The following is a 22,418-nucleotide window of genomic DNA, read 5'->3' on the forward strand; positions in this document are numbered from 1 at the left end:
TTCTAACTGCCGAAATTGATTTCTTTTCCTTTTAATTGATGCTTTCAAATCAATGATATGTATTTAGAAGATGAAGACAAAAAAAACTCTGTATCATGGTTGTAATTAAGTGTGTTGATTTGCTTAATCTCGAAATTTTAAATTTACAAAGGATATGCATTTCGAAGATAAAAGACAAAAAAAACTTTGTATCAGAATTTCAAATTTTAGTTATTCTAAATCTCGAAATTTCCCTTAATACTTTTTTAAAAGTTCTGATTTTAAATTTATATTCAATAAATTAAAAGAAAAATTCTAGCGTAGATCAAACTTTTATGTACATATATTAAAAAAATATTAGAGTGGGGCTATGGTAATAATATGCATAATTAATACTAAACAAATGAGATAAGTAAACATGGAAATTTTTTTGATGAATAATTAATCTCTGCATTTTCCTTTTCTTTCAAACTAAAACATGAAAACTTAGATGTTGGAGAAGTTTAACAAAAGCAACTCAGTTGGAGATGATTTAGCTTGGGGATGCTTAGTATAACCGCTAGAAGGAATATTGCAAATCACACCCTTCTAACCCTTTTCTCTCTCTATTTAATTTATTTTTTCCTCTTTGCGATTACTCACCTTGTAGTTGTGCCATTCTAACGGCTATAAGCCATTGTACTCTTTATATACTAATTCATTGAAACTTATGAGAAATACTCGATAAAACATTCAATTCAATACAATTATCAATTTCTATTAATGAATTTCACAGGGCCTTGACTTCGCAAGGTTTTTTTTTTTTTTAAAAAAGAATTTCAGAGGGGCCTCGAAATAAGTCAAATGAACAGAGGAATATTCCTTTCATATTTTCCAATGAACAGAGCAGATAAACAGTATTTAAAACCCAGTCCTATTAATTCTTTATCTTTTCCAATGAATAACATTTTTTATTGCTAGGCAACAAAGAATACAAAAAAATATTGCTAGGTCCATTTTTTTCATCTTTTAAAAGGGAGAATTGAGAATAAGCCCCCATAACAAAAATTCTACTTGCATTCCTCTCCATTCTATTCTATTGTAATAAAACCTTTCTTCTATATATATTCATCTTTGTCACAAGTAACTTTTTTGAATCAACCATTTTTGTTGTCGGTGATTTAAAATACTTAATAAATAGTAAATAAATTTAAAAAAAAAAATGAAATTCGATGTCCACGCAAATTCAATAGTCTTAAATCAACAAAGAATCCAATCCGTTATTAAAACAAAACACAAGCTGCTGATATATAAATTTTATAAAGTTCATATATACACGGAAAACAATCTATTGATATCGACCTTCATAAAAAAAAATTGATTAGAAGCTATTCGAAATAGTTAAGTAAAAAATATTTGTGTTTCTTTTGAAATTACAATTAAGAAAAAATTAACAAGACTCATGTGATACTTTTTTAGCATTTTTGGTAGATCATTGTATGAATATATTCATTTTTGGCATATTGATGCATCAATATGATGTAAATCATCATCTAAATTTTTTTTACAAGCATACAATAAATTTATTGTTTGTTTTTATTGAACTCAATGAATTATACGCTATTTCGAACAACTATACATTCATTCAATTTAGAATTGACTCGTAGATAAGAATCAGGATCATGTTTTGGAATGAAATAAAGTAAGGAATAAGATAATAATTCTTATCTCTATTCTCACTACATAAGAGTTCTATATCTTTACTTTATCCCAATCTAAAAACAAAAGGCAAAAGGATTAGTACTTGGATTCATCTAGTGGCTAGCTACAAGTGCAAGATCTCCAATCAAAAAACCAAACAGCTAAATATCTGAACCTTTATGTAAAAAAAAAACCCCTCAATTACAGCTGCCAATTTGTATATAGTGATAGCACTGATAGGCGGAGGTTTGGCTAAATATTTGACAGAGTACTTTATGCTTAATGCAGCGCACAGACTATTGAAACTAAAACGCGCTGGATGTTTATGGGTATTAGTGTCGGACATTAGGCGACACTAATCGGGCTGATACTAATACTTTGTAAATAGCCGACACTAAAAGTAAGCCATTAGTGTCGGCTATTTATTAAATGGCCGACACTAATACTAACTTTTAGTGTCGGCTATTAATTAAATAACCGACACTAATACTTATTAGTGTCGGCTATTAATTAAATAACCGACACTAATACTTATTAGTGTCGGCTTTTTAATAAATAGCCGACACTAATGTTTTTTTTTTTTAAAAAAAAAAATTTCAAAAATTCACTATAAATCATAGGAAATTCTAAAAATGAAAATTTTTGTTCTGGAATGCTCATATATTTTTGCTGAACTATATATAAAACAAAGATATCAAATAATTCATCATAATTTACAAATAACACTAACTAAATAAAATATCATCCAAATTGCTCATTTATTGTTATTCTTATTAATCTGTTTGTGCAAACCCTAAAACAGAAAATACATAAAATATGTTTAAATACAAACCCTAAAACAGAAAATACATAAAAAATACATAAAAGACCCTAAAAACTCTAAAATTATAAAGACTATAAGTTAGATCGGACTGAAATTGTAAAGAAAATTCGAAAAATCTATATCCGACGGTCGGATCGGGCTGGACTGAAGCATGCTCGGTTTGAGAAGATCTTCTGGTATTCGCCTAGAAGCGGCTCGGTTTGAGAAGATCAGATCGGAGAGAAGCGTGAAGCGAAGTGAAGGAGATGTTTTAAACCCTAGGCATGCGTTTGAAAGAGGTGCGCGGGACTTAAAATGAAATTTTTTTAGCTTTAATGTCGGCTGTTTATAAATAGCCGACACTAATAACTGAGAATTAGTGTCGGCTGTTTATAAAAAGGCGACACTAATGTATTAGTGTCGGTTGTTTATAAAGAGCCGACACTAATAACTGAGAATTAGTGTCGGTTCTTTATAAATAGCCGACACTAATACATTAGTGTTGGCTGTTTATAAAGAACCGACACTAATTCTCAGTTATTAGTGTCGGCTACATCTAAATAGCCGACACTAATATTATTAGTGTCAGTTTTTTGTCAATAGCTGATACTAATGTATTAGTGTCGGTTTTTTAAGGCGACACTAATTGTATGTTCTCCACTAGTGAACATCTCAAAATGGCCCATGACATAATTGTAAATGTATTGAACGCTCTTTAGAAAAGTTTGAAATTTATAGGCACCACATGTCACATGCTATGGCCTATGTTATGCTTACATATAAAGTACATATATATTTCACTCTCAATACATATATATAGAACAATCCCTATAATTTTCTACGAAGAGATTGAGTTATTTTTCTATATTTGATACCAACCCATTTATTTTGTTTACATTATGGCAGTGAAAAGATGTGGATTATAGAGAGTACACTAAAAATGTACTGTCTATAATTTATTTTGCAATCTTTTATTTTTATTTTTTTTAAGAAGAAAACCTCTCTATCAAAAAAAATGTATTTATGTTAAAGATCCATCTTTATATTAAAAAAGGAATTGCACTTTACTTGGTCTGTTACTATTCAATCTCAATTTTAGACAACATTTAATCTCATTGAAAATTAAAAATGATAAATATGTGCAAACTTAATTATCATTTAATCGATTCCAAACTTGCTAATCATGTTTGGTATCCAGTTTGGTGATTTGCAAATTTATAAACGTGTATTAAATTAATAATTTCTTGTAATAAATATATTCTTTTAAAACCAACACAAATACGGACTCATATGTTCTATTTTTCTGTCGTATAATTATGTGTGGTATGTGACTATTATGTTTGTATCATACCTGATTGTTTAGTGTGTCCACCATAAACTTTAATTATGCCTTTTCTTTTGGTATCTTTTTTGTGCTTTATCTTTTTAAAAATATATATATATTGTCAACTTTAATTATGCCTTCACAAACTCAACTTGTAGTAAGTTCAGCATATATTCTAAACTTGTAATCTCATCTATCCCTGACTTTGCTGATGAGACCAGGTTTGATATCTAGCTATCTTATTCAAATTCTGAGCTTGTACAACATAAAAATTTCTCTGTCATTTTATTTCAGTACCATCATACTGAATTGCCATATTTAATTGTGGCCTATTATTGGGTGTATTAATTGCACAAATCTTAATTGTAAAAATTGTTTATTCACTGTTCTTATATGTGCTTTTTTTTTTTCATTTCTGCGCATTAGTTTTTATGCTTATATATGGGCTTAGGTGTAGCTCTTACACAAATAAAACCGTATCAAATTTGATCAGGTTTTTATTAGTATGCATGGCCCAGTTTGTCCTAATGCTTTGTACATTTGTCTAAAATGCACTAGACAAACATGTTATAAGAAAAAAAAAATACATTCTAGATGATGGCACATCCAACATCTCAGAATGGAACATGATGGCACATCCATATTTTTTCACCGCCATATATCAATTTACAATACATTTACATTTGATATATGGCGGTGAAAAAATATGGATGTGCCATCATGTGCCATTCTGAGATGTTGGATGTTCGTCTAGAATGTAAATTTTTTTTTCTTATAACATGCTTGTCTAGTGCATTTTAGATAAATTTACAAAGCATCGAGATAAACTGCTTACACTAAAAATTTGCTTGCATAAACAGTAAATTATACTTGTGAAGTACGCTATTATATATTTTGATTAAGTGATGTTGTCAGACAATATAATTTTTAAACTTATCTCAAATTTGATTTTCTTTAATTTATTGTGCAATCATATATTTTTTATTTTTTTAAGAAGAAAACGTCTCTATTTTTTTTTATTATATTAAAAAGATCCATCTTTATATTAACAAAGGAAGTACATTTCACTTGGTCGATCTGTTACTATTCAATCTCAATTTTAAATAACATCAGCTTTCCATTGAAAATTAAAAATGCTAAATATATGAAAACTTAATTATCATTTAGTCTATTCCAAACTTGGTGATTTGCAAATTTATAGACGTGTATTAAATGAATAATTTATTATAATAAATATATTATCTTTTTAGACCAACACAAATACGGACTCATATATATTTTCTATTTTTGTTGTTGTATAATTCTGTGTCTGTATCATGCCTGATGGTTTGGAGTGTCCGCCATAAACTTCAATTATGCCTTTTCTTTTGGTGTCTTTTTTGTGCTTTATCTTTTTTAAAAGAAAAGATAATATAAACTAAACTTAAGACAACATCAGCTTTTCGCATATATTCTATACTTATAATCTCATATATCCCTGACTTGCTGATGAAACCAGGTTAATTTTGTATCTTGCTATCTTATTCAAATTCTGAGCTTGTACAACATCAAAGCATTTTAAGCAAGAAATAATAACAAATAATAGTTCAAACTCCAAAGCATCCGAAGACACAAAGTCGCAGAGGTATGAGTCCCATTTTTTATTATTCATAAAATTTCTCTGTCATTTTATTTCAGTACCATCATACTGAACTGCCATATTTAATTGTGGCCTATTATTGTGTGTATTAATTGCACAAATCATAATTGTAAAAATTGTTTATTCGGTTGGCCTTTTAAATTATCTTTTGACAAGGGATTCAGTTAGAGACCTTTAAATTAATTGAGTAAAATAGAATTTAACATTAGAATGGATAACTTAGTAAATAGTGTGATATTTATATAGTTTTGTAGCTCATAATTAGTGAATGCATTTGTTGGCCTGATATGTTTTATTTGATGCACATGTATAGGGTGTTTGATGAAATGTCTCAGTGACAAATATGTCAATTTAGTGTGTTCCTAACCAATTTATGTAAGCTCCATTTATTGGTTTCCAACTAACATCAACTGGATTGATCTGATCATCAAATCACACCGTGTGTTAACAGAACAAGATGTGAGTGATTCAAAACAGTAAAGAATGATATTTGAGTAATCTTATGAACGTGTCGCTGTCTCTAACTGTTTGTCAGTATGTTATGTTAAATTTATGTGGGACTTCTTTAAATTTGTTGTTGAGATATTACGATGTTGGAACCTTACAAGTTAAGCAATATATACCGTTCCTTATCTTATTTAATGGTACCTTGTTACGTTTTTTTTCCATTGTTTATCAATACACTGTCCTTACTCCAATTTACTGGTACAATTATTCACCCAGTTTGGACAGCCAAGATAGGAGGTTGCTCAAGACTGACAAGTATACACGAAGCAACTTGAAAGATGGCCGAGGGTATAGTTAATTTGGTTTTGGGTAAGCTGTCGGATGTTGCTGTTAAGGAGGTATTACAAATACAAGGTGTCGGTAAGCAAGTGAAGAGATTGGATCGAGAGCTCAGTAGGATTAAAGCTTTCCTTAAAGATGCCGATATGAAGCAGATAGTAAATGAGAGGGAGAAGCAGTGGGTGAAGGAGGTCAGAGATGTGGCTTATGACATAGAAGATGTGATAGACAATGTCCTTTTCTTGAAGGTTCCCGAGAACCCTTCAAGAAGAGGTCGAATTGTTGGGGCTGCTAAAAGGATGTGGTGGAAGTGCAAAAACCTCCCGGCTTTGCACAACCTTGCTGATAAGATGAATGACATCCTGACACGGATTCAGGAGATCAATGAAAGTAGATTGAGATATGGAATCAACTCTTTGGGTGAAGGCAGTGGAGAGCGGCCGAGGCTACCGGTCAGGCCCCCTGTGCTACCTAACATTGATGATCCTCATGTTGTTGGCTTCGATCATGACAGGGACAACATCGTAAGTAAGTTGCTTGACCCGAGCATTAAAAGGCATTCTGTCATCTCAATTGTGGGACCTGGTGGGATCGGAAAAACAACTCTTGCCCGAGAAGTCTACAATAGGTAAATATGATTATATGAAGCACCTGTGCCAAAATAACTGAATAATATATATATATATATATAGAGGTTGGCTACTCTACTTAAATAAGCATATGAGGGTATATGCTTATAAGTCATTTTTTCGTTTTTAAAATCCAAAAAGTCGATCTGAACCGTTAGATGTGATCTCTATATTGAAATGTGCTTGGAGACCAAATTTTACATTTTTTTGATTTTTTTTACTATTTATTAAGCCACTTTGAAAATCGCGGATTCAACAGTGGCTTCTGATTTTACTGTTTTGTTAAGCAACCGTTGGATCGGCGATTTTCAAAGTGGCTTAATAAATATTAAAAAAAAATTAGAAAAATGTAAAATTTGGTCTCCAAGCACATTTCAATATAGATATCACATCTAACAGTTCAAATTGACTTTTTGAATTTTGAAAAATGAAAAAATGACTTATAAGCATATATATATATATAGAGAGAGAGAGAGATATAGGCTAATGTGCTTCCATAAGCACTTGGCCCGAAGTGCTGCCACCCCATTTTCGATTTTTAAAAATCTAAAAAGTCGATCCGAACCGTTCATCTTGTTCTCCATATTAATATCTGCTAGGAGACCAAATTTTACATTTTTTTGAATTTTTTTGCTATTTATTAAGCCACTTTGAAAATCGCTGATCCAACGGTGGCTTGCCAAACAGTAAAATCAGGGGTTCACCGTTGGATCAGCGATTTTCAAAGTGGCTTAATAAATAGCAAAAAAAATTCAAAAAATGTAAAATTTGGTCTCCAAGCGGATATTAATATGGAGAACAAGATGAACGGTTCGGATCGACTGTTTGGATTTTGAAAAATCGAAAATGGGGTGGCAGCACTTCGGGCCAAGTGCTTATGGAAGCACATTAGCCTATCTCTCTCTCTCTCTCTCTCTCTATATATATATATATATATATATATATATATATAACCTTAGTTTTCTTTTCGCCTTATCTACAATAATATTAAGTTCTTTTATTCGTTCTGCACAAATTTTGTCCAAACATTAATAAAACTTCCTGTTGAAACAGGGTTATACAATAATGCAATGCATATATTGCTGTTAAGCAAAAGACAATTTAACTTTAATTTAAAGAAAGTCAATTGAAACATTCCTGACAAGATGGATTTTGAAGGTAAAATTCCGTGGATACCATATAAGAGTTTGAAATTTACAGATTTTCACATCAAAAACATTATGTATTCATTTAATTTTCCCGCTCGTCTATCAGTATCATTAGATTTTAGCCAGACCTATTTTCAATTTGTAATTAAATAAGAAAATTACTCCCCCACCCTAATGTCAGCCTAATTTTTTTCGGAAATACAATGAATGCTTATTTTTTAGGATTATGGTAAATCTTGTGGAAGTTTTAGAGAGAGTTATGTTATCTTTTAATTGTGATCATTTTACTTGTTGATAAAAAAATAGAATTAAGTAGAGATGCCAAACTAATTAAATTCCCGTTTACCGACTAGATGATTAGACAGATAAAACTAAATTCTCTTGTCAAAAAAATAAAGTGTGAGAACCAGGCTCTATGAAAATATATATGTACAAGTACCAATTATAGGATCAGAGGAATGCGATATGATTCAAACTATTTGCTTTTTTTTTGTACAGCAATGATGTCAAGAGACGGTTTGACGTTTGCATATGGGTAACAATCTCTCAAGAGTTCAAACTGATGGATATTTTGAGAAATATAATAGAGCAAGTCGAGCCTCTATATCGAAACGATCTTGAAGGCGGTGAAGAGTATTTACTTATAAAGCTTTACAAAACTCTTAATGGTGAGAAGTACACTATAGAAGACCATTTACGACCAAACTCACATGACCCTCAAGCTAATAAAAAGCCACAGCCAAAGAAGTACCTTCTAGTCCTAGATGATATGTGGAGAAGTGATCTATGGACTCAAATTGGTGAAGTGCTACCTGATGCCGGGATTGGAAGTAGAGTAATTGTAACTACTAGAATCCAAAACATTATCGATGATGCTGAGCAATATAAACTTCCATATTTAACTGAGAAACCGAGCCTAGAGCTTTTTATGAAAAAGGCTCTACCTAATCAAGATTTAAGTAAAGGGTATCCCAACGAACTGTATGAGGTTGGAAAAAAATTTGTTAAAAAATGCGGTGGATTACCCCTTGCATTATTGGTTTTAGGAGGTCTATTATCAAAAAAACCTGCAAATTATGCTTCTTGGAGTAAAATGTTAGAAACTATGAACTGGGGTACTGATGGAAGAGATTTTACTGAGATGATGGCCACCAGCTACGTTGACTTGTCATTTGTTCTCAAATATTGTTTCATGTACTTTGCGGCTTTTCCTGAAGACTATGAAATCAGTGCTGAAACATTATTTCGGTTGTGGATTGCTGAGGGGTTCATACCGGTAGAAGAATCCAGAACATTCGAGGATACTGCTGAGAGCTTACTAGAAGAACTAGTGCAAAGGTATGATTCAATAGTTTAATATTCTATTACAAATTCGTGATACTCGGCGGTCTTAATGCACTACACAAAAGATGCTACCCATCTTAAATTATAGTTCAGAATAGAAAATGATTAACTAAGTTTTCCTGAAGGGCTCAATATGCTAAAGTTGAAAAAGACTTTGTTATTATATCCAAGAAATTCCACGTCATAGAAGAGGTGCCACTTAAAAAAGAAGAAAGCTCTGACAGAAATATAGAAACATACATTAATCATTACATCATTGATTTAGACAATAGAGTTGTATATTTATCAACTCTAAAAAAAGTCATACGTCTCTTCAAGTTTACAAAGTTTCAATAATAAAAAAGAAAGCAGAAAAATAAATAAACAGTAAAAGAAACGTTACATATTATTAAAAAAATATTGAAGATTTCAATGCTGAAGTATACTGATTCTTTTGTTGTTGTTCTTAATTTACATACATGATTCCGTGCAAGTTTGTGATTTCATTTTTTATTTCAAACATTAATTATCGATTTGGATCACGCATTTTAGCTTCCTCTCTGAATTTCCAACATTAATTATGTCTTGATTTGAGAATGACATGATTATGTTTTACTCAGCACGAAGAACTGACAATGCAAGAACTTGGAAAATTTATCAGTTCTGAGATTGAAGCAGTATCTTCTCCATTCACATTCAAAATTTATTTTTATATATGAAACCGATTGTGATATATATATATATATATAGGAATATGCTAGCATGCTATGCATAGCATAGAGCCTCTCCATGCAACGCTTTGGATTTCGACTTTTCAAAATCCTAACGGTCGATCCGAACCGTTCATCTTGTTCTCCATATTAATATGTGTTTGGGGACCAAATTTTATATTGTTTGGAATTTTTTTACTATTTCTTTAGATTTATTGAAAATCGCTGTTTTTTTTATGGTCCAGATTTGCTGAAAACAACGATTTTCAATAAATCTAAAGAAATAGTAAAAAAATTCCAAAATATGTAAAATTTGGTCCCCAAACACATATTAATATGGAGAACAAGATGAACGGTTCGGATCGACCGTTAGGATTTTGAAAAGTCGAAATCCAAAGCGTTGCATGGAGAGGCTCTATGCTATGCATAGCATGCTAGCATATTCCTATATATATATATATATATAGAGAGAGAGAGAGAGTGAGACAGATGGGCTACGGTACATTGCAATGTATAGACATTTTTGTATATTGGACTATAAATCACCGGAATTGAAGTCCACATAACCGATCCAAACCGTTCATCTTATTATCCATATTAATATATATTTGGAGATCAAATTTTACATTTTTTTGGAAATTGTTTACTATTTTTTTAGATTTATTGAAAATCGCTGTTTTGTTATGGTCCAGATTTGTCTGAAAAACAGCGATTTTCAATAAATCTAAAAAAATAGTAAAAAATTTCAAAAAATATAAAATTTGGTCTACAAACACATATTAATATGTAGAATAAGATGATCGCTTTGGATCAGTTATTTGGACTTTGAATCCGATGATTTACAGTCCAATGTACAAAAATATCTATACATGATTGCAATTTACCGTAGCCAATCGATCTCTCTCTCTCTCTTGATAAATTGGCAGAAGCTGCATATGCATATATTAGAAAAATTGAGTATACATAATACAACTACAAAACAGCTTAACATAAACATCTACGAAAATTCCCCTTAGCCCCATTTCGCAAACCTCCCCATGCATCTAAACAATCATAAAACTCTCTCTCTCTCTCTCTCTCTCTCTATATATATATATATATATATATATATATATATATATAAATATATATAAATATATATATATATATCAATATGAGCAAAGCTAGGGTGTGATGTGCTCACCAAGAGAGTTTGGTGAGCACAACTCCAAAAGTAATCATAAAATTCCCCTTAGCCCCATTTCGCAAACCTCCCCATGCATCTAAACAATCATAAAATTCTCTCTCTCTCTCTCTCTCTCTCTCTCTATATATATATATAAATATATATATATATCAATATGAGCAAAGCTAGGGTGTGATGTGCTCACCAAGAGAGTTTGGTGAGCACAACTCCAAAAGTATATCAGATCGATGTCAAACGTCGAATTCAAACCGTTGAAATCCATGTACTTCATGAGTGATGCATATACATGCAAAATTTTGAAAGTCTCGAGTTTATTTGCTACATGATCAAGCGGTCAAAGAAATAATAAAAATTGAATATATAAAATAACTTATAAATTAACTTATAAAATATTCATTTCTTTGACCGCTTGACCGTGTAGCAAATAAACTCGAAACTTTCAAAATTTTACATGTACATGCATCACTCATGAAGTACATGGATTTCAACGATTTAAATTTGACGTTTGAAGTCGATCCGATAAACTTTTGGAGTTGTACTCACCAAACTCTTTTGGTGAGCACATCACATCCTAGCTTTACTCATAGAAATATATATATATAGTTGCACAAATAATTATTGGAGAAATTTTCGGAAGAAAATAACTTTTATGCAAACAAAAACTATAGGAATGCATTTAAACAAAGTAAATGCTAATAGATGTTTCTGGTTAATTGTTGAAACATTTAAACTCATTAAATAACCAAAATTGACACATGTGCTCCAAGTAATATCTAAAACATGAACAAAAATATTGTGAGAGAAATTTTGAAATTATATATCAATTTGTATGCAAAAAAAATTAATTTTAGTTACAGCATTATGACTGCATAATAGATGTTTTTAGTTAATTGTGGCTTCATTCAAGGGATTAAACCACCAAAATTGTGTGTTATAATTTATGTATGATCTCATAATTTTACAAATAATTTTAATTTGAGCAAATTTAAAGTAAGACATTGGTTTTACACAGAAAATTTATACATGTATAAAAAAATATTATTATTACTAGTAAGTTTCCATATATTTTAGTAAAATATGTACTAAAACAAAAATTGTAGAGTCTAAAATATCACATATGAAATGTGTCATTTAAAAGATAATAAATATAATAATATACTTTGTTCTAAAAAATGTTTTCTCGATTTTTCAAAAACTTGTCATTTTTATAAACGATCGGACGGAACCTTCTTTCATTTGGTATACTTTACTCAAACTTCAATCTCAATTATCAATTTTCGACGCAATTAATTGACAAGAATTATTTCAACAAGGACAATAAGGCATGATTGATGGTGCCAGAAAGATATCAATAATTCCTTGTCAACACATCGATACGTACGCACAATATAAAAAAAAATTAATGTGATGCATGTTACTTTGTGATAAACTTTATTTAATCAAAATTCCCTAAAGTCAACTAATATGGACAAATTTTCATGTGATGCATGATACTTTCTCAGTACCTGTTCTAATTAAATATTGATGTCGAGGTCAAATTGCATGATACCCGGCGATCTTCATGCACTAAACAGAAGGTGCTACCCATCTTAAATTGTATTTATAAAATAGAAAACGATTAACTGGCATTTCCAGAATAGCTCAATAACAATATTAAGCCGTAAATTACTTTGTTATAATCCAAGATATTCTGCCTACGAGCATTGTACGTAATACGCAATAAGAAAAAAAAAAAAAAATCTAAGATTAAGCGCCATAAAAGAGATGCGACTCTAGCTTCAAATATTTTTTTTCCTTTGAAGAATATGGAGGTTAAACCTTCACATTTCATTGATATAACATTAGAGGTGTCTATTCAAATTTAACAAAATTAAAAAAAAATAAATTAAGAAAGCAGAAAAATAAAGAAACATTACATATAATTAAAACAGAATTGAAGATTTCAACCATGATGTACTACTTCCTTCATTGTTGTTCTTATTTTGCATAATTAATATTCCATACCGGGTTGATATTTCATTTTTAATTTCCATCCTTATCAATTGGATCGTTTTAGCTTCCTCTTTTTCTGAAAGTTGTCGGCTATTTGCCGTCCAACAATTTCAAAAAAAAAATATATATATTTACAAGTGTTTTAGCAATTTATTTCAGAAAATTATTTCTAATCTCTCTTTGCCTTATAGGTCAAAACTTGTTGTTTGTTTCTATTTTTTTTTTAAAAAGGCATTAGCTTGTTTCATTGCCATGAAACATATCAGTCTTACAACTTCCTAAACAACTGTTTGTTTCTATTTGCCTTATATCCTTATATCGTGATCGAATTTGAGAATGACTTAATTATATTTTCTCTGTATGAAGAACTGACATTGCAATAACTTAGCAATTGAGTTCGAGATTGAATTAGTACGTGGTCCGTGAATGTACATTCAAAATTTCTTTTTATATTTAAAATCGATTTGGATACTATATATTTTATACTATTTTTTTTTAATTCGGTGATCAAAGATCAGCATTTCCCATATATAAAACCAATTTTAATAGTATGTTTTAAATTATTAGAAAATATAAAAAATTTACATTTATTCAATATATCTCATGCTCATGCTATGCATTGCAGAGATAAGGGCTCTCACGTATATAAAGAATTAAAAACAAATTGTAACTTTGATAGAGTTAAGTTGTAAAAATAAAAAATTTACAAAAAAAATGTTTTACCTATATGATACTAAAATATGTAAATTGTAAAAAATAACTTGCTTTTAAAAGATTTTTTATTTTCCATCGACAATCCACGGTAAGCCTCTTTCAATTTAATGAAAATTTAAATCAATAGTCCACTTTTCTCTTGAAAACATGATTTTTCAAAGTCATGCTTTTCAAGCTGAATGAGCCTAAAATTTGTTAGTCTAATGTCTTGTCCTATGCTCTCTTATACATGCATGGCCTATGCATGATAGCCGAAATTTTGTGACCCAATAATATAGTTTTACGAAACGCAGACAGAGGTGACACGAGCCACTTACCCTGTTCTGATGCAATCGGCAGGAGAAGAGCTAGGAAGGTGAGGGGGGGGGGGGGGGGGGGGGGAGTATAAGGGTAGATCTGGGTGGTGAAGCGATCAGGAAGTGAAACTAAACACACATTGTCTATAAAATCACAACTAATCATTAATCAAGATCTGATTTCATACTGATGTTAAAGCGTTCATACTGATGATAAACATGAGGGAAGATACATAGAAGAAGAAATCTCTTGGATTTTTCTATTATTAGAACAATTTCAGAAAAGAAGCCCAAAATTATCAGAGAAAAATATACTCAGTAAGTGAATATTATTAATTCTAATAATTGCAAAAAATAATTATTAGAGAAATTTCAGAAAAAAATATTAACTTTTAAGCAAGAAAATTACAAGCATATATACTAGATGTTTTCGTTTAATTAGGAGAGAACTAAAATGATGAAAACCCAAAATCGTCTATAACATATACAAATTATTATTAGAGCAATTTCGATGATACATATATAGTACGCCAAAAATAGCTTCAGATATTTAATCAAATAATAAAGTATTGTATTTAATCTGTAGTCAACCAATACAACCATGAAAATAGACAAATTTTCATGTGATGCATGTTACTTTCTCATTAGCTGTATGTAATTAAATACTGATCTCGGGATCAATGCATGATACCCGTCCGTTTTAAGGCACTAAACAGAAGATGGAGTACAAGATTAAACAACATTCTAACTAAAAGAATGAACATACAATAAAAGAATCCTAGATCTAAGAATTCATACATTTATATTAATAATATATAAGAAAAAAATATTATAAAGGAGTACAAGATTAAAAGTTAGAAAAAAAAAAAACTTAATTGAAAACTTCAACTATAATTTTTGAGGCACTTCCCTTCATGTTTTAACCTTAAAAACGACTTATGCCAATTGAAGACAAAAGTTGTTGATCTCCTTGCAAACTTTCTGAGTTGGGGAAGAACGCTGAAACTGGACACTAGAGTGAAGAGTTACACTCGTTTGAAGGTTCGTTGTCTCCAATCACCTTCTCAGTGAAAATACTCCTTGCTCTAGCCTCGCCTGTTTAGAAGAGATGACTCAGAGATGCTTTAAAAATTATAAAAATATCTTAGAAAAGATAGATAAAGATGCATTATAACAAAAAAATAATGGATCGATAATGTGGATCTTTATCTATCTTTCCTGAATGGATTTCTTCTTTGCATTAGAGATAATACAAGATTTAAGCTTGGAGGAGGAGATTGAATTCATATATCTTAGGTACCTTTAAGGTGAATTTTTTCCAATTTTTAGGATAACTAGGCTTCTTATCTAACCACGAAAAGACATTTTTAATTAAAGTTTGTTAGGATATTTACCTAGTTAGTGTCATGCATGACTGAACTTAATTGTTTGATATTGCATAAAGTCTAGATTTAGAGTTAATAGAGTCCACAAAATTTTTTGAAAATTGCCAAAGAAATAGACTTGCACAAAATTGTTGAGACATTTCATGAAATGAAAAAGATGCATGGTCTCTCTAAAACACTTGATTGAAATTTTTTGAATTAGAAAGACTAAGACTAACAATATATTGATTGAAAATGATATTTTAAAATTGATTTTCCTTAAGCACTGTGTAACAAAAAAAATTTAAAGTTGTGAATATTTCAAAGTACATTTTTTTTTTAATTGAGACTCCGATAATTTAAAATTGTATGTATACATAGTAGACGGCCATTTTTATTAATATCCCTAAAACAAATGTAAATTTTAAATATGCCCCTGCCCCCAATTTTTTTTTAAATATGCCCTGACCGCCTGGGCCTAGGGCGGCCCAAAATACCCTGTGTGGCGCCAGCCCCTGGGGCGGCCCATAAGGCTAGTGAGGCGCCAGCCCCTGGGGCTCCTCATGTGTATTTTTTTTTTTTTTTTAGAGAAATCTTAGTATTTTGATTTGAATAATTTTGTGAAAAAAAGTTTAGGGTTTATGTATATGTGTATGTGTATGTCAAAAAATAAAATATTATGTATATGTGTATGTGCATGTGCATGCCAAAAAATAAAATATTTGATATATTTACAGAGTGATGTCGTAAATTTTTATAACTTTGATTTTTTTTTTTTTTGGTGAACTATATGTATAATATACACATATACACATACACATACACATATACATATACATACACGTACACATACACATATACACATATACACATATACATATATAGTTCTAAAAATAGTTTAACATAGTTCAACAATAAAAAGTTCAACAGTACAATCAAAAGCGCAATTAAAGTTCATAACATAGTTCAAACCAAATAAATCAATTCGCATGAGCAAAATAGCAAGTTTATCTGCCACCACGTCTAAATAAACCTAACAAACGACTAGTTCTTCTGGTACCAGTGGCAGGTGCAGCATTACTTGTAGAGGCTTGGCTACTAGATGATTGGCTTACAGGAGGAGGGGGTTGTGTTCTATCGGTTGCTTCAGCAACAACTCTGGCATTTTCTCTTTCGTTGTGTTCGTTTATTGCATCTGAAGATAACAATGCAATTCAGTTAGTAATATAATTAAAACATAAATAAATTTTGTACAATTCTACGTACCTGCCCTGCGCCTGTCGGAAACAGAACGACGAGCCCGATTTCCCGACGGTTGCCTACCACCCATCTCGTCCATGGTCATTACAATACGCTTGTGTCTCCTCCTGCCCTTTCTTATCCATCCTTCTGAATGGAGTATTCTATCACTGACATATGCAGTCCACTCATGCTGATCGGGATAAGAATGGAAAGATCCACCCCAAGTGGAAGCAAGGTAATCGGTATGGTACATGTCAGCAACATAGTGATCCTCACAGTAGTTCCTCACTCGGCATACCGACATCACGTGACTGCAGGGTATGTGACTTAGCTGGGGTCCTTGGCATGTACAGGTTACCGCCCTGGCATCTCCGAATTTAACCACGTACTTGCAAGGCCTCTTGACAAACGCCATAGTGCCGTCTGGTTTACGGCTGGTAGGAACGTACTCATTTGGATTTTGCACTTCGAATTCTGTTCCATCATTACCCATCGGGATCACGGTCATAGTTGCACCTTTGTCCCTGTGTCGTCTTAATTTCTCCTCCACCCTTGTTGAAAATGATTGGTTCATCCTTATTAATTCTGCGGCTTTAGCACGCCGTTCCTGAAACCAGGCATTTAACTTGTAGAATGTGTCCTCTACAACTGCAGCCACAGGCAACATTCGGCTCTGCTTGAATACTGCATTCAGTGACTCGGATCCGTTGGTGGTCATAATTCCCCAACGCCAACCTCCATCACGGGATTGATATATTTTCTCGTATGCTGGATCTTCGTTGACATCTCGGGGATTATTTTTGCCCACCTTCATTAAGTAGAGATTTTCCTTTGGCATGTACTACATAAAAAATAAGGAAATAGAATAATGTAAGTAAACAATTGTAGTAAAAAAAATTGTTTTCTTAAAGTACAATAATATATGTAAACAATTGAAATACATGTACATTTACAAAACTGCTAGTCATCTCTACCACCCTTCTCGGCTTTTTCTTTCTGCAATTCCATCTAAATGTATCAGTAACCCACTTGTCGCCCCCGGTTGCCTTGGAAAGGTTCTCCGCAACGTGTTGCATACACAACTTGTGCACACACTGGCCAGTACGGGTTGACCAACCGTAATCTTCACGATCAAAAACATATTTTATTCCTTTGTGCTGGTCTGATATCACACAGAAAAACTTTCCTTCCCCAATCACCCGTCTTCTTAAAAACTACATAAAGAATCCCCAGTTCTCGCCGTCCTCTTTATGAACAATTGCAAACGCCAAAGGCAACAGCTGGTTCTCAGCATCATATGCGCATGCTATGAGTAGCCTCCCCTCGTAACGGCCAGACATGAAGCATGCATCAAAGCTGATAACGGGTCTGATGTATGGCACAGCTTGGATACAAGCACCTAAAGCCCATGCTATGCCCTTGAATTGTTTAGCTCCCTCTATTAGTACTCCGTCTTTATCAAAAAAAGGGTCATGCCATCGCTCATATACGGTGCCGACATTTGTACTTGCCATGGCTTGGAGCAATGGTGCCAGATAGCCATACACTACAGCAAAACCAACTATTTGGGACCGGCATTTGGGATCAGTATGTTAGCTGGACGCAGAAGATCCACCGGAAAACCCAAAAAAAAAAAAAAAAATTCATCTGGGACGGATTTGGTGCACAACTTTCTGGGACCGGCGCCCACACCTTCTGGGACCCATTTGGCCCGGTCCCAGAAGGGTCTCCGCCCAAGCCTTCTCTCTGTCCCGCGTTTTCGTCCCTAACCCTAAGAAAAAAAAAAAAAAAAGCTGAAAATGGAAAAAATCGGCTGTGACTGAGTTCTTCTCCTCTCCGCCTGAAATCTCTGAAAAAAGCTCCTCCTCTCCGTCGTTCTCTTCTACTTCAGCCACCGAGTTCTTTTCTCCTTCGATAGACCACCTCTTCTCCGCCCCGTTCCTCTCCCTTCGGCGATCTGCTCCTCTCCTCTCCGTTTTCGATCTGCACCTCTCCACTCGCAACATCTCCTCTCCGTTTTAGATCAGGTTTGCTCGATTCTTTTGAGATTAAAGTTTTGAGATAACAGTACCTAATCCTTGCTCTGTTCCAATTAAAGAAATCTGAAAATGATTATCTAATGAAAACAAGTTAGCAATCAATGAATCAAATCAGCATGTGCTTCTGAAATTTACCAGTGTTGATAAAAAATACATTTTAATTGTCCAACTACAATCAATATTCAAGGAGAAATTGATTGGTTATTTCAGGAATATACCCCCATTTCAAGGAGAAATTGTAGTTCTCTGTTCGGTTTAGCAACTATGGTAGTCAGCATCATGCTTTAGCAACTATGCTTGAAAAAATATCAAAAATCTCAAGCATTGATGACAGGAGAAATAACCAATCTATACATGTATGGGGGTATATGATTACTTTCATTGAATACATATTTAAAAATAAAGTAGATTGTTTGAAGTCATTGATCGAAAGCCTCAACCCGCTTCTCTTCATGCAGTCATTGAAGTCAATCCAGACGCGTTGACTCAAGCTGCATGTGCCGATCTGGACCGGGAAAACAACTCTTCTAACCAAAACAGGTAATCTAGTCTGGTACAGCTTAACACTTCAAAAAAAATTGTGGTGCTTTAATTGTGCTACTTTAATATATACTTCAGAAATAATTATATTTTTTGTGAGCAGATTGCATGGTATACCAGTTTTGTTAAACGATAACATTGGCACTTCTGACAAGCTTAACACTACTGCTGGTTCCTTTGCATTACTTGGTTCTGTTGTGTTTTTTGTCAGATTATATGTATCATTGAATACATATTTACTAATTTCAAACAATCTACTTTATTTTGTTTTTTGTTTACTTTCATTAGCTTTCCAGTGGTATTGGCATATGCACTACAGAAAAACTAATTTTCAGTGACCGGTATCAGAGACCGGTCCATTCGCCGGTCTATTGCCTCAGCCGGATCAGGTTTGCTCGATTCTTTTGAGATTAAAGTTTTGTTTTGTTTGATTTGGGTAAAAGTCGATAACATAATAAATCCCAAGGACGGAAGCTGCTCCTTATTAATTCAAGGTAATCATGTAACTTTTGGCTGTCTTGATGGGTATGAAGAGGTTTGTAGAAATCAACTGATGTGGTGGGTTTCTATGCATTGTTTTTCATGCTACTGTTGCTCATCAAATTAAGCCTAACATGCATGCAAACAGTAGGTCTGAAATTTTATTGGTTTTAGGATAAGAGCTCATGCAATTCCTTAAAAAACAATATTTTCCTCTTTTTCTTAGAACTATGCTGCATTCACAAACTATGGTATTGCATCTATGTTTAAATTAGGTATCAATAGCCATTAGTGCTTACTTAAAACTTGGATTCTTATATTTCTTTGAATTTCATAACTTGATTCATATTTGGAGCGTCAAAATATTAGCAATGTAGTAACACCATACCAATCTCAAATTTATTTTCAATTTGGTTGTTGCTGTTGAGTGTCTCATAATTAGATGGATTATTGAATTACCTTTAATTGAGAGACTTATTTATGTTTATGCCTGGTAAGGAAAAGGTCTTGTTTATATTTAATTGTCCCTTTCAAACGGTATATTCTGAATTCAAATTCCATGAATAGGAGAAAAGAAATATTATTTTTCCTTGGTATTTATGAAATTACCTTAATTTTTCATTACAATTCAGATATCAAGCTACTATAAAACAAAAAGGCATAGAAGAAAGGCACTCGGGAATGATCAAAGAAAAGATAATAATTCCTGGCACAGAGAAGGAAGGAGGCGATCATCGCATTCTAACAGCACTAATGCAATGCAGGTAACATACAACAACACACGTTTACACTTGTATTCAATTTTCATAGGACTTCTTTATCAAGTATATTGAAGTTTGTGTTTCTATTTGTAATAGCTGAAAGTTTAGGGTCCTTCTGGTAAAAGTTTAGTTTTTTTGACACCTAGTTCGTTTAATATTTTTATGTTTAGGTGTCAGTGGAAATATTTTTATACTTGGAAGCATTGCTTGCCAAAACTAACAAATCGTAACCTAATTTCCAGATGTCAAATGCAGTTGCTCAAAACTCAAAAGTCTAACATCTAGAATTCCCAAGTGTGGTTATATATAGAAACTATTTAACATTTTGGTAAATACTTAGCAACAGCTAGCATGTTGAGTTATTAAATTTTCAAATTTAAATTGCAATTTGTTAATCTGGGGACTCGCGGCTATTATATAACCATACACATTTGAAACCGTTGCAGTTTCTAAATTTGAGACTGTACCATATATTTTGCTCTTTACTTTGTTTATGGTTAGTAAAGATACATTAATTAGTTAATGCATGGTGTTTGTAAATTTGTGCTTGAAATTTAGTGCTTGAAATTCTTGCAGTAAATAATTAATTGTGTTTGCATTGGTTATTGTAGGAAAAGGCGAGAATGATTTGTATGAAGTTCGTCTAGTTTCGCAAACTTATTAAATTCAAAAATAAAAGAAGACAACAGAGACCACTCTTCACTATACTTTGTTATAATAATTAGCAAGGTGCTTCCTTTTCCCTTTGTAATGTTGAAAAGTTTCTTATTTTTGTGTATGATTTTGTTCATAACAGTATAAATGATGAGTTGAAAAAGAATGCGTCAGCTGCTGATTTGGAGCATAAAGGCTTTAATTTAGATTGCCATGTTTTATATTTGGTACCATAGACTCACTCTTTGCATTCCACTATAATAGTTGTATTTAGTGCTATTTGGAATTGTTCAATGGTTTGAAATTTTTGACGAATATTGCTTAGATTTTTGGATGAATATGATCATGTTTTGGGATAATTTATTATTTGCAACATGATAGTTTGTTGCTTGTGTTGCATATGAATGATAGTTTGTTATATTAGTTTGGTACATTTCATACCAATTAGGAATAAGAAAAATAATAAAAAAAATACCAAAAAAAAAAAAAAAAACTTCTGTGACCGATTTGGAACCCTTCTGTGACCGCTCAGTCGGTCTCAGATAGGTCTCTAGCCACGCCAGCATGTCGCATCCGTGACGGATGTAGTCGGTCACTGAAGGGGTCATCTGTGACCGGCGCCATACCCTTCAGAGACCGGTGACGTCAGCGGGGCAGTCATCAGTGACGGAGCAACTGCGACCGGGTCATCTGCAACCCATTTTGGTCATCTGGGACCGGCACCCACCTTCTGCGACCGGCGCTTCACCCATCTGCGACCCATTTGATGGGTCTCAGAAGGGTATTTCTGCTGTAGTGATATGAATCCTTCCAACTATCGAATATTCTGCAAACCGCAAGTTCACAACCTCTCCACAGCCTGTTGTATTTTGGGATTACATATTTGTATTTGTGTCTGACGGTCATAGTCACCGCCTTGATGCTCATCGATGGATCCAACTTAATGTCCTCCTCAATTGCATCGGCAATTAGTGATGCAGTCAGCTGCGCATGGTCTCTCCTTGTGGATGCAGACTTGCATGTATGAGGTAGTTCACACTTCTTAATCATCCATGCTTCCCCTGAACCCGCAGGGGTTGCAAAAAGGCGAAACTCGCAGCGCGGGTGAGTTTTACACAGCACAACTAACC

At 32.7% G+C, this 22,418-nt stretch overlaps 1 protein-coding gene across 1 annotated transcript; it reads left to right on the plus strand.

The window, feature by feature from the left end:
• Nucleotides 1–5,995: 5,995 nt before the first annotated feature.
• LOC144553821 (putative disease resistance RPP13-like protein 3) lies at nucleotides 5,996–20,734 on the plus strand. The gene is made up of 7 exons (XM_078302011.1): nucleotides 5,996–6,838; nucleotides 8,486–9,325; nucleotides 19,262–19,393; nucleotides 19,497–19,599; nucleotides 19,682–19,782; nucleotides 20,506–20,637; nucleotides 20,731–20,734. The coding sequence occupies exons 1-7, from the start codon at nucleotides 6,210–6,212 to the stop codon at nucleotides 20,732–20,734; spliced, it is 1,941 nt and encodes a 646-aa protein (XP_078158137.1). The 5' UTR covers nucleotides 5,996–6,209.
• Nucleotides 20,735–22,418: the final 1,684 nt, after the last annotated feature.

The sequence above is a fragment of the Carex rostrata genome, chromosome 5 (assembly GCF_964058835.1).
Source record: "Carex rostrata chromosome 5, lpCarRost1.2, whole genome shotgun sequence".
NCBI lineage: Eukaryota > Viridiplantae > Streptophyta > Magnoliopsida > Poales > Cyperaceae > Carex > Carex rostrata.

Excerpts from the sequence above, each read along its gene's own strand:
- LOC144553821 (XM_078302011.1), top strand. The coding sequence starts at position 6,210 with ATGGCCGAGGGTATAGTTAATTTGGTTTTGGGTAAGCTGTCGGATGTT. Across the intron at positions 9,326-19,261 it reads CTAGAAGAACTAGTGCAAAG|ATTGTTTGAAGTCATTGATC; the intron begins GTATGATTCAAT and ends AAAATAAAGTAG. Across the intron at positions 19,600-19,681 it reads TTGGTTCTGTTGTGTTTTTT|CTTTCCAGTGGTATTGGCAT; the intron begins GTCAGATTATAT and ends TACTTTCATTAG.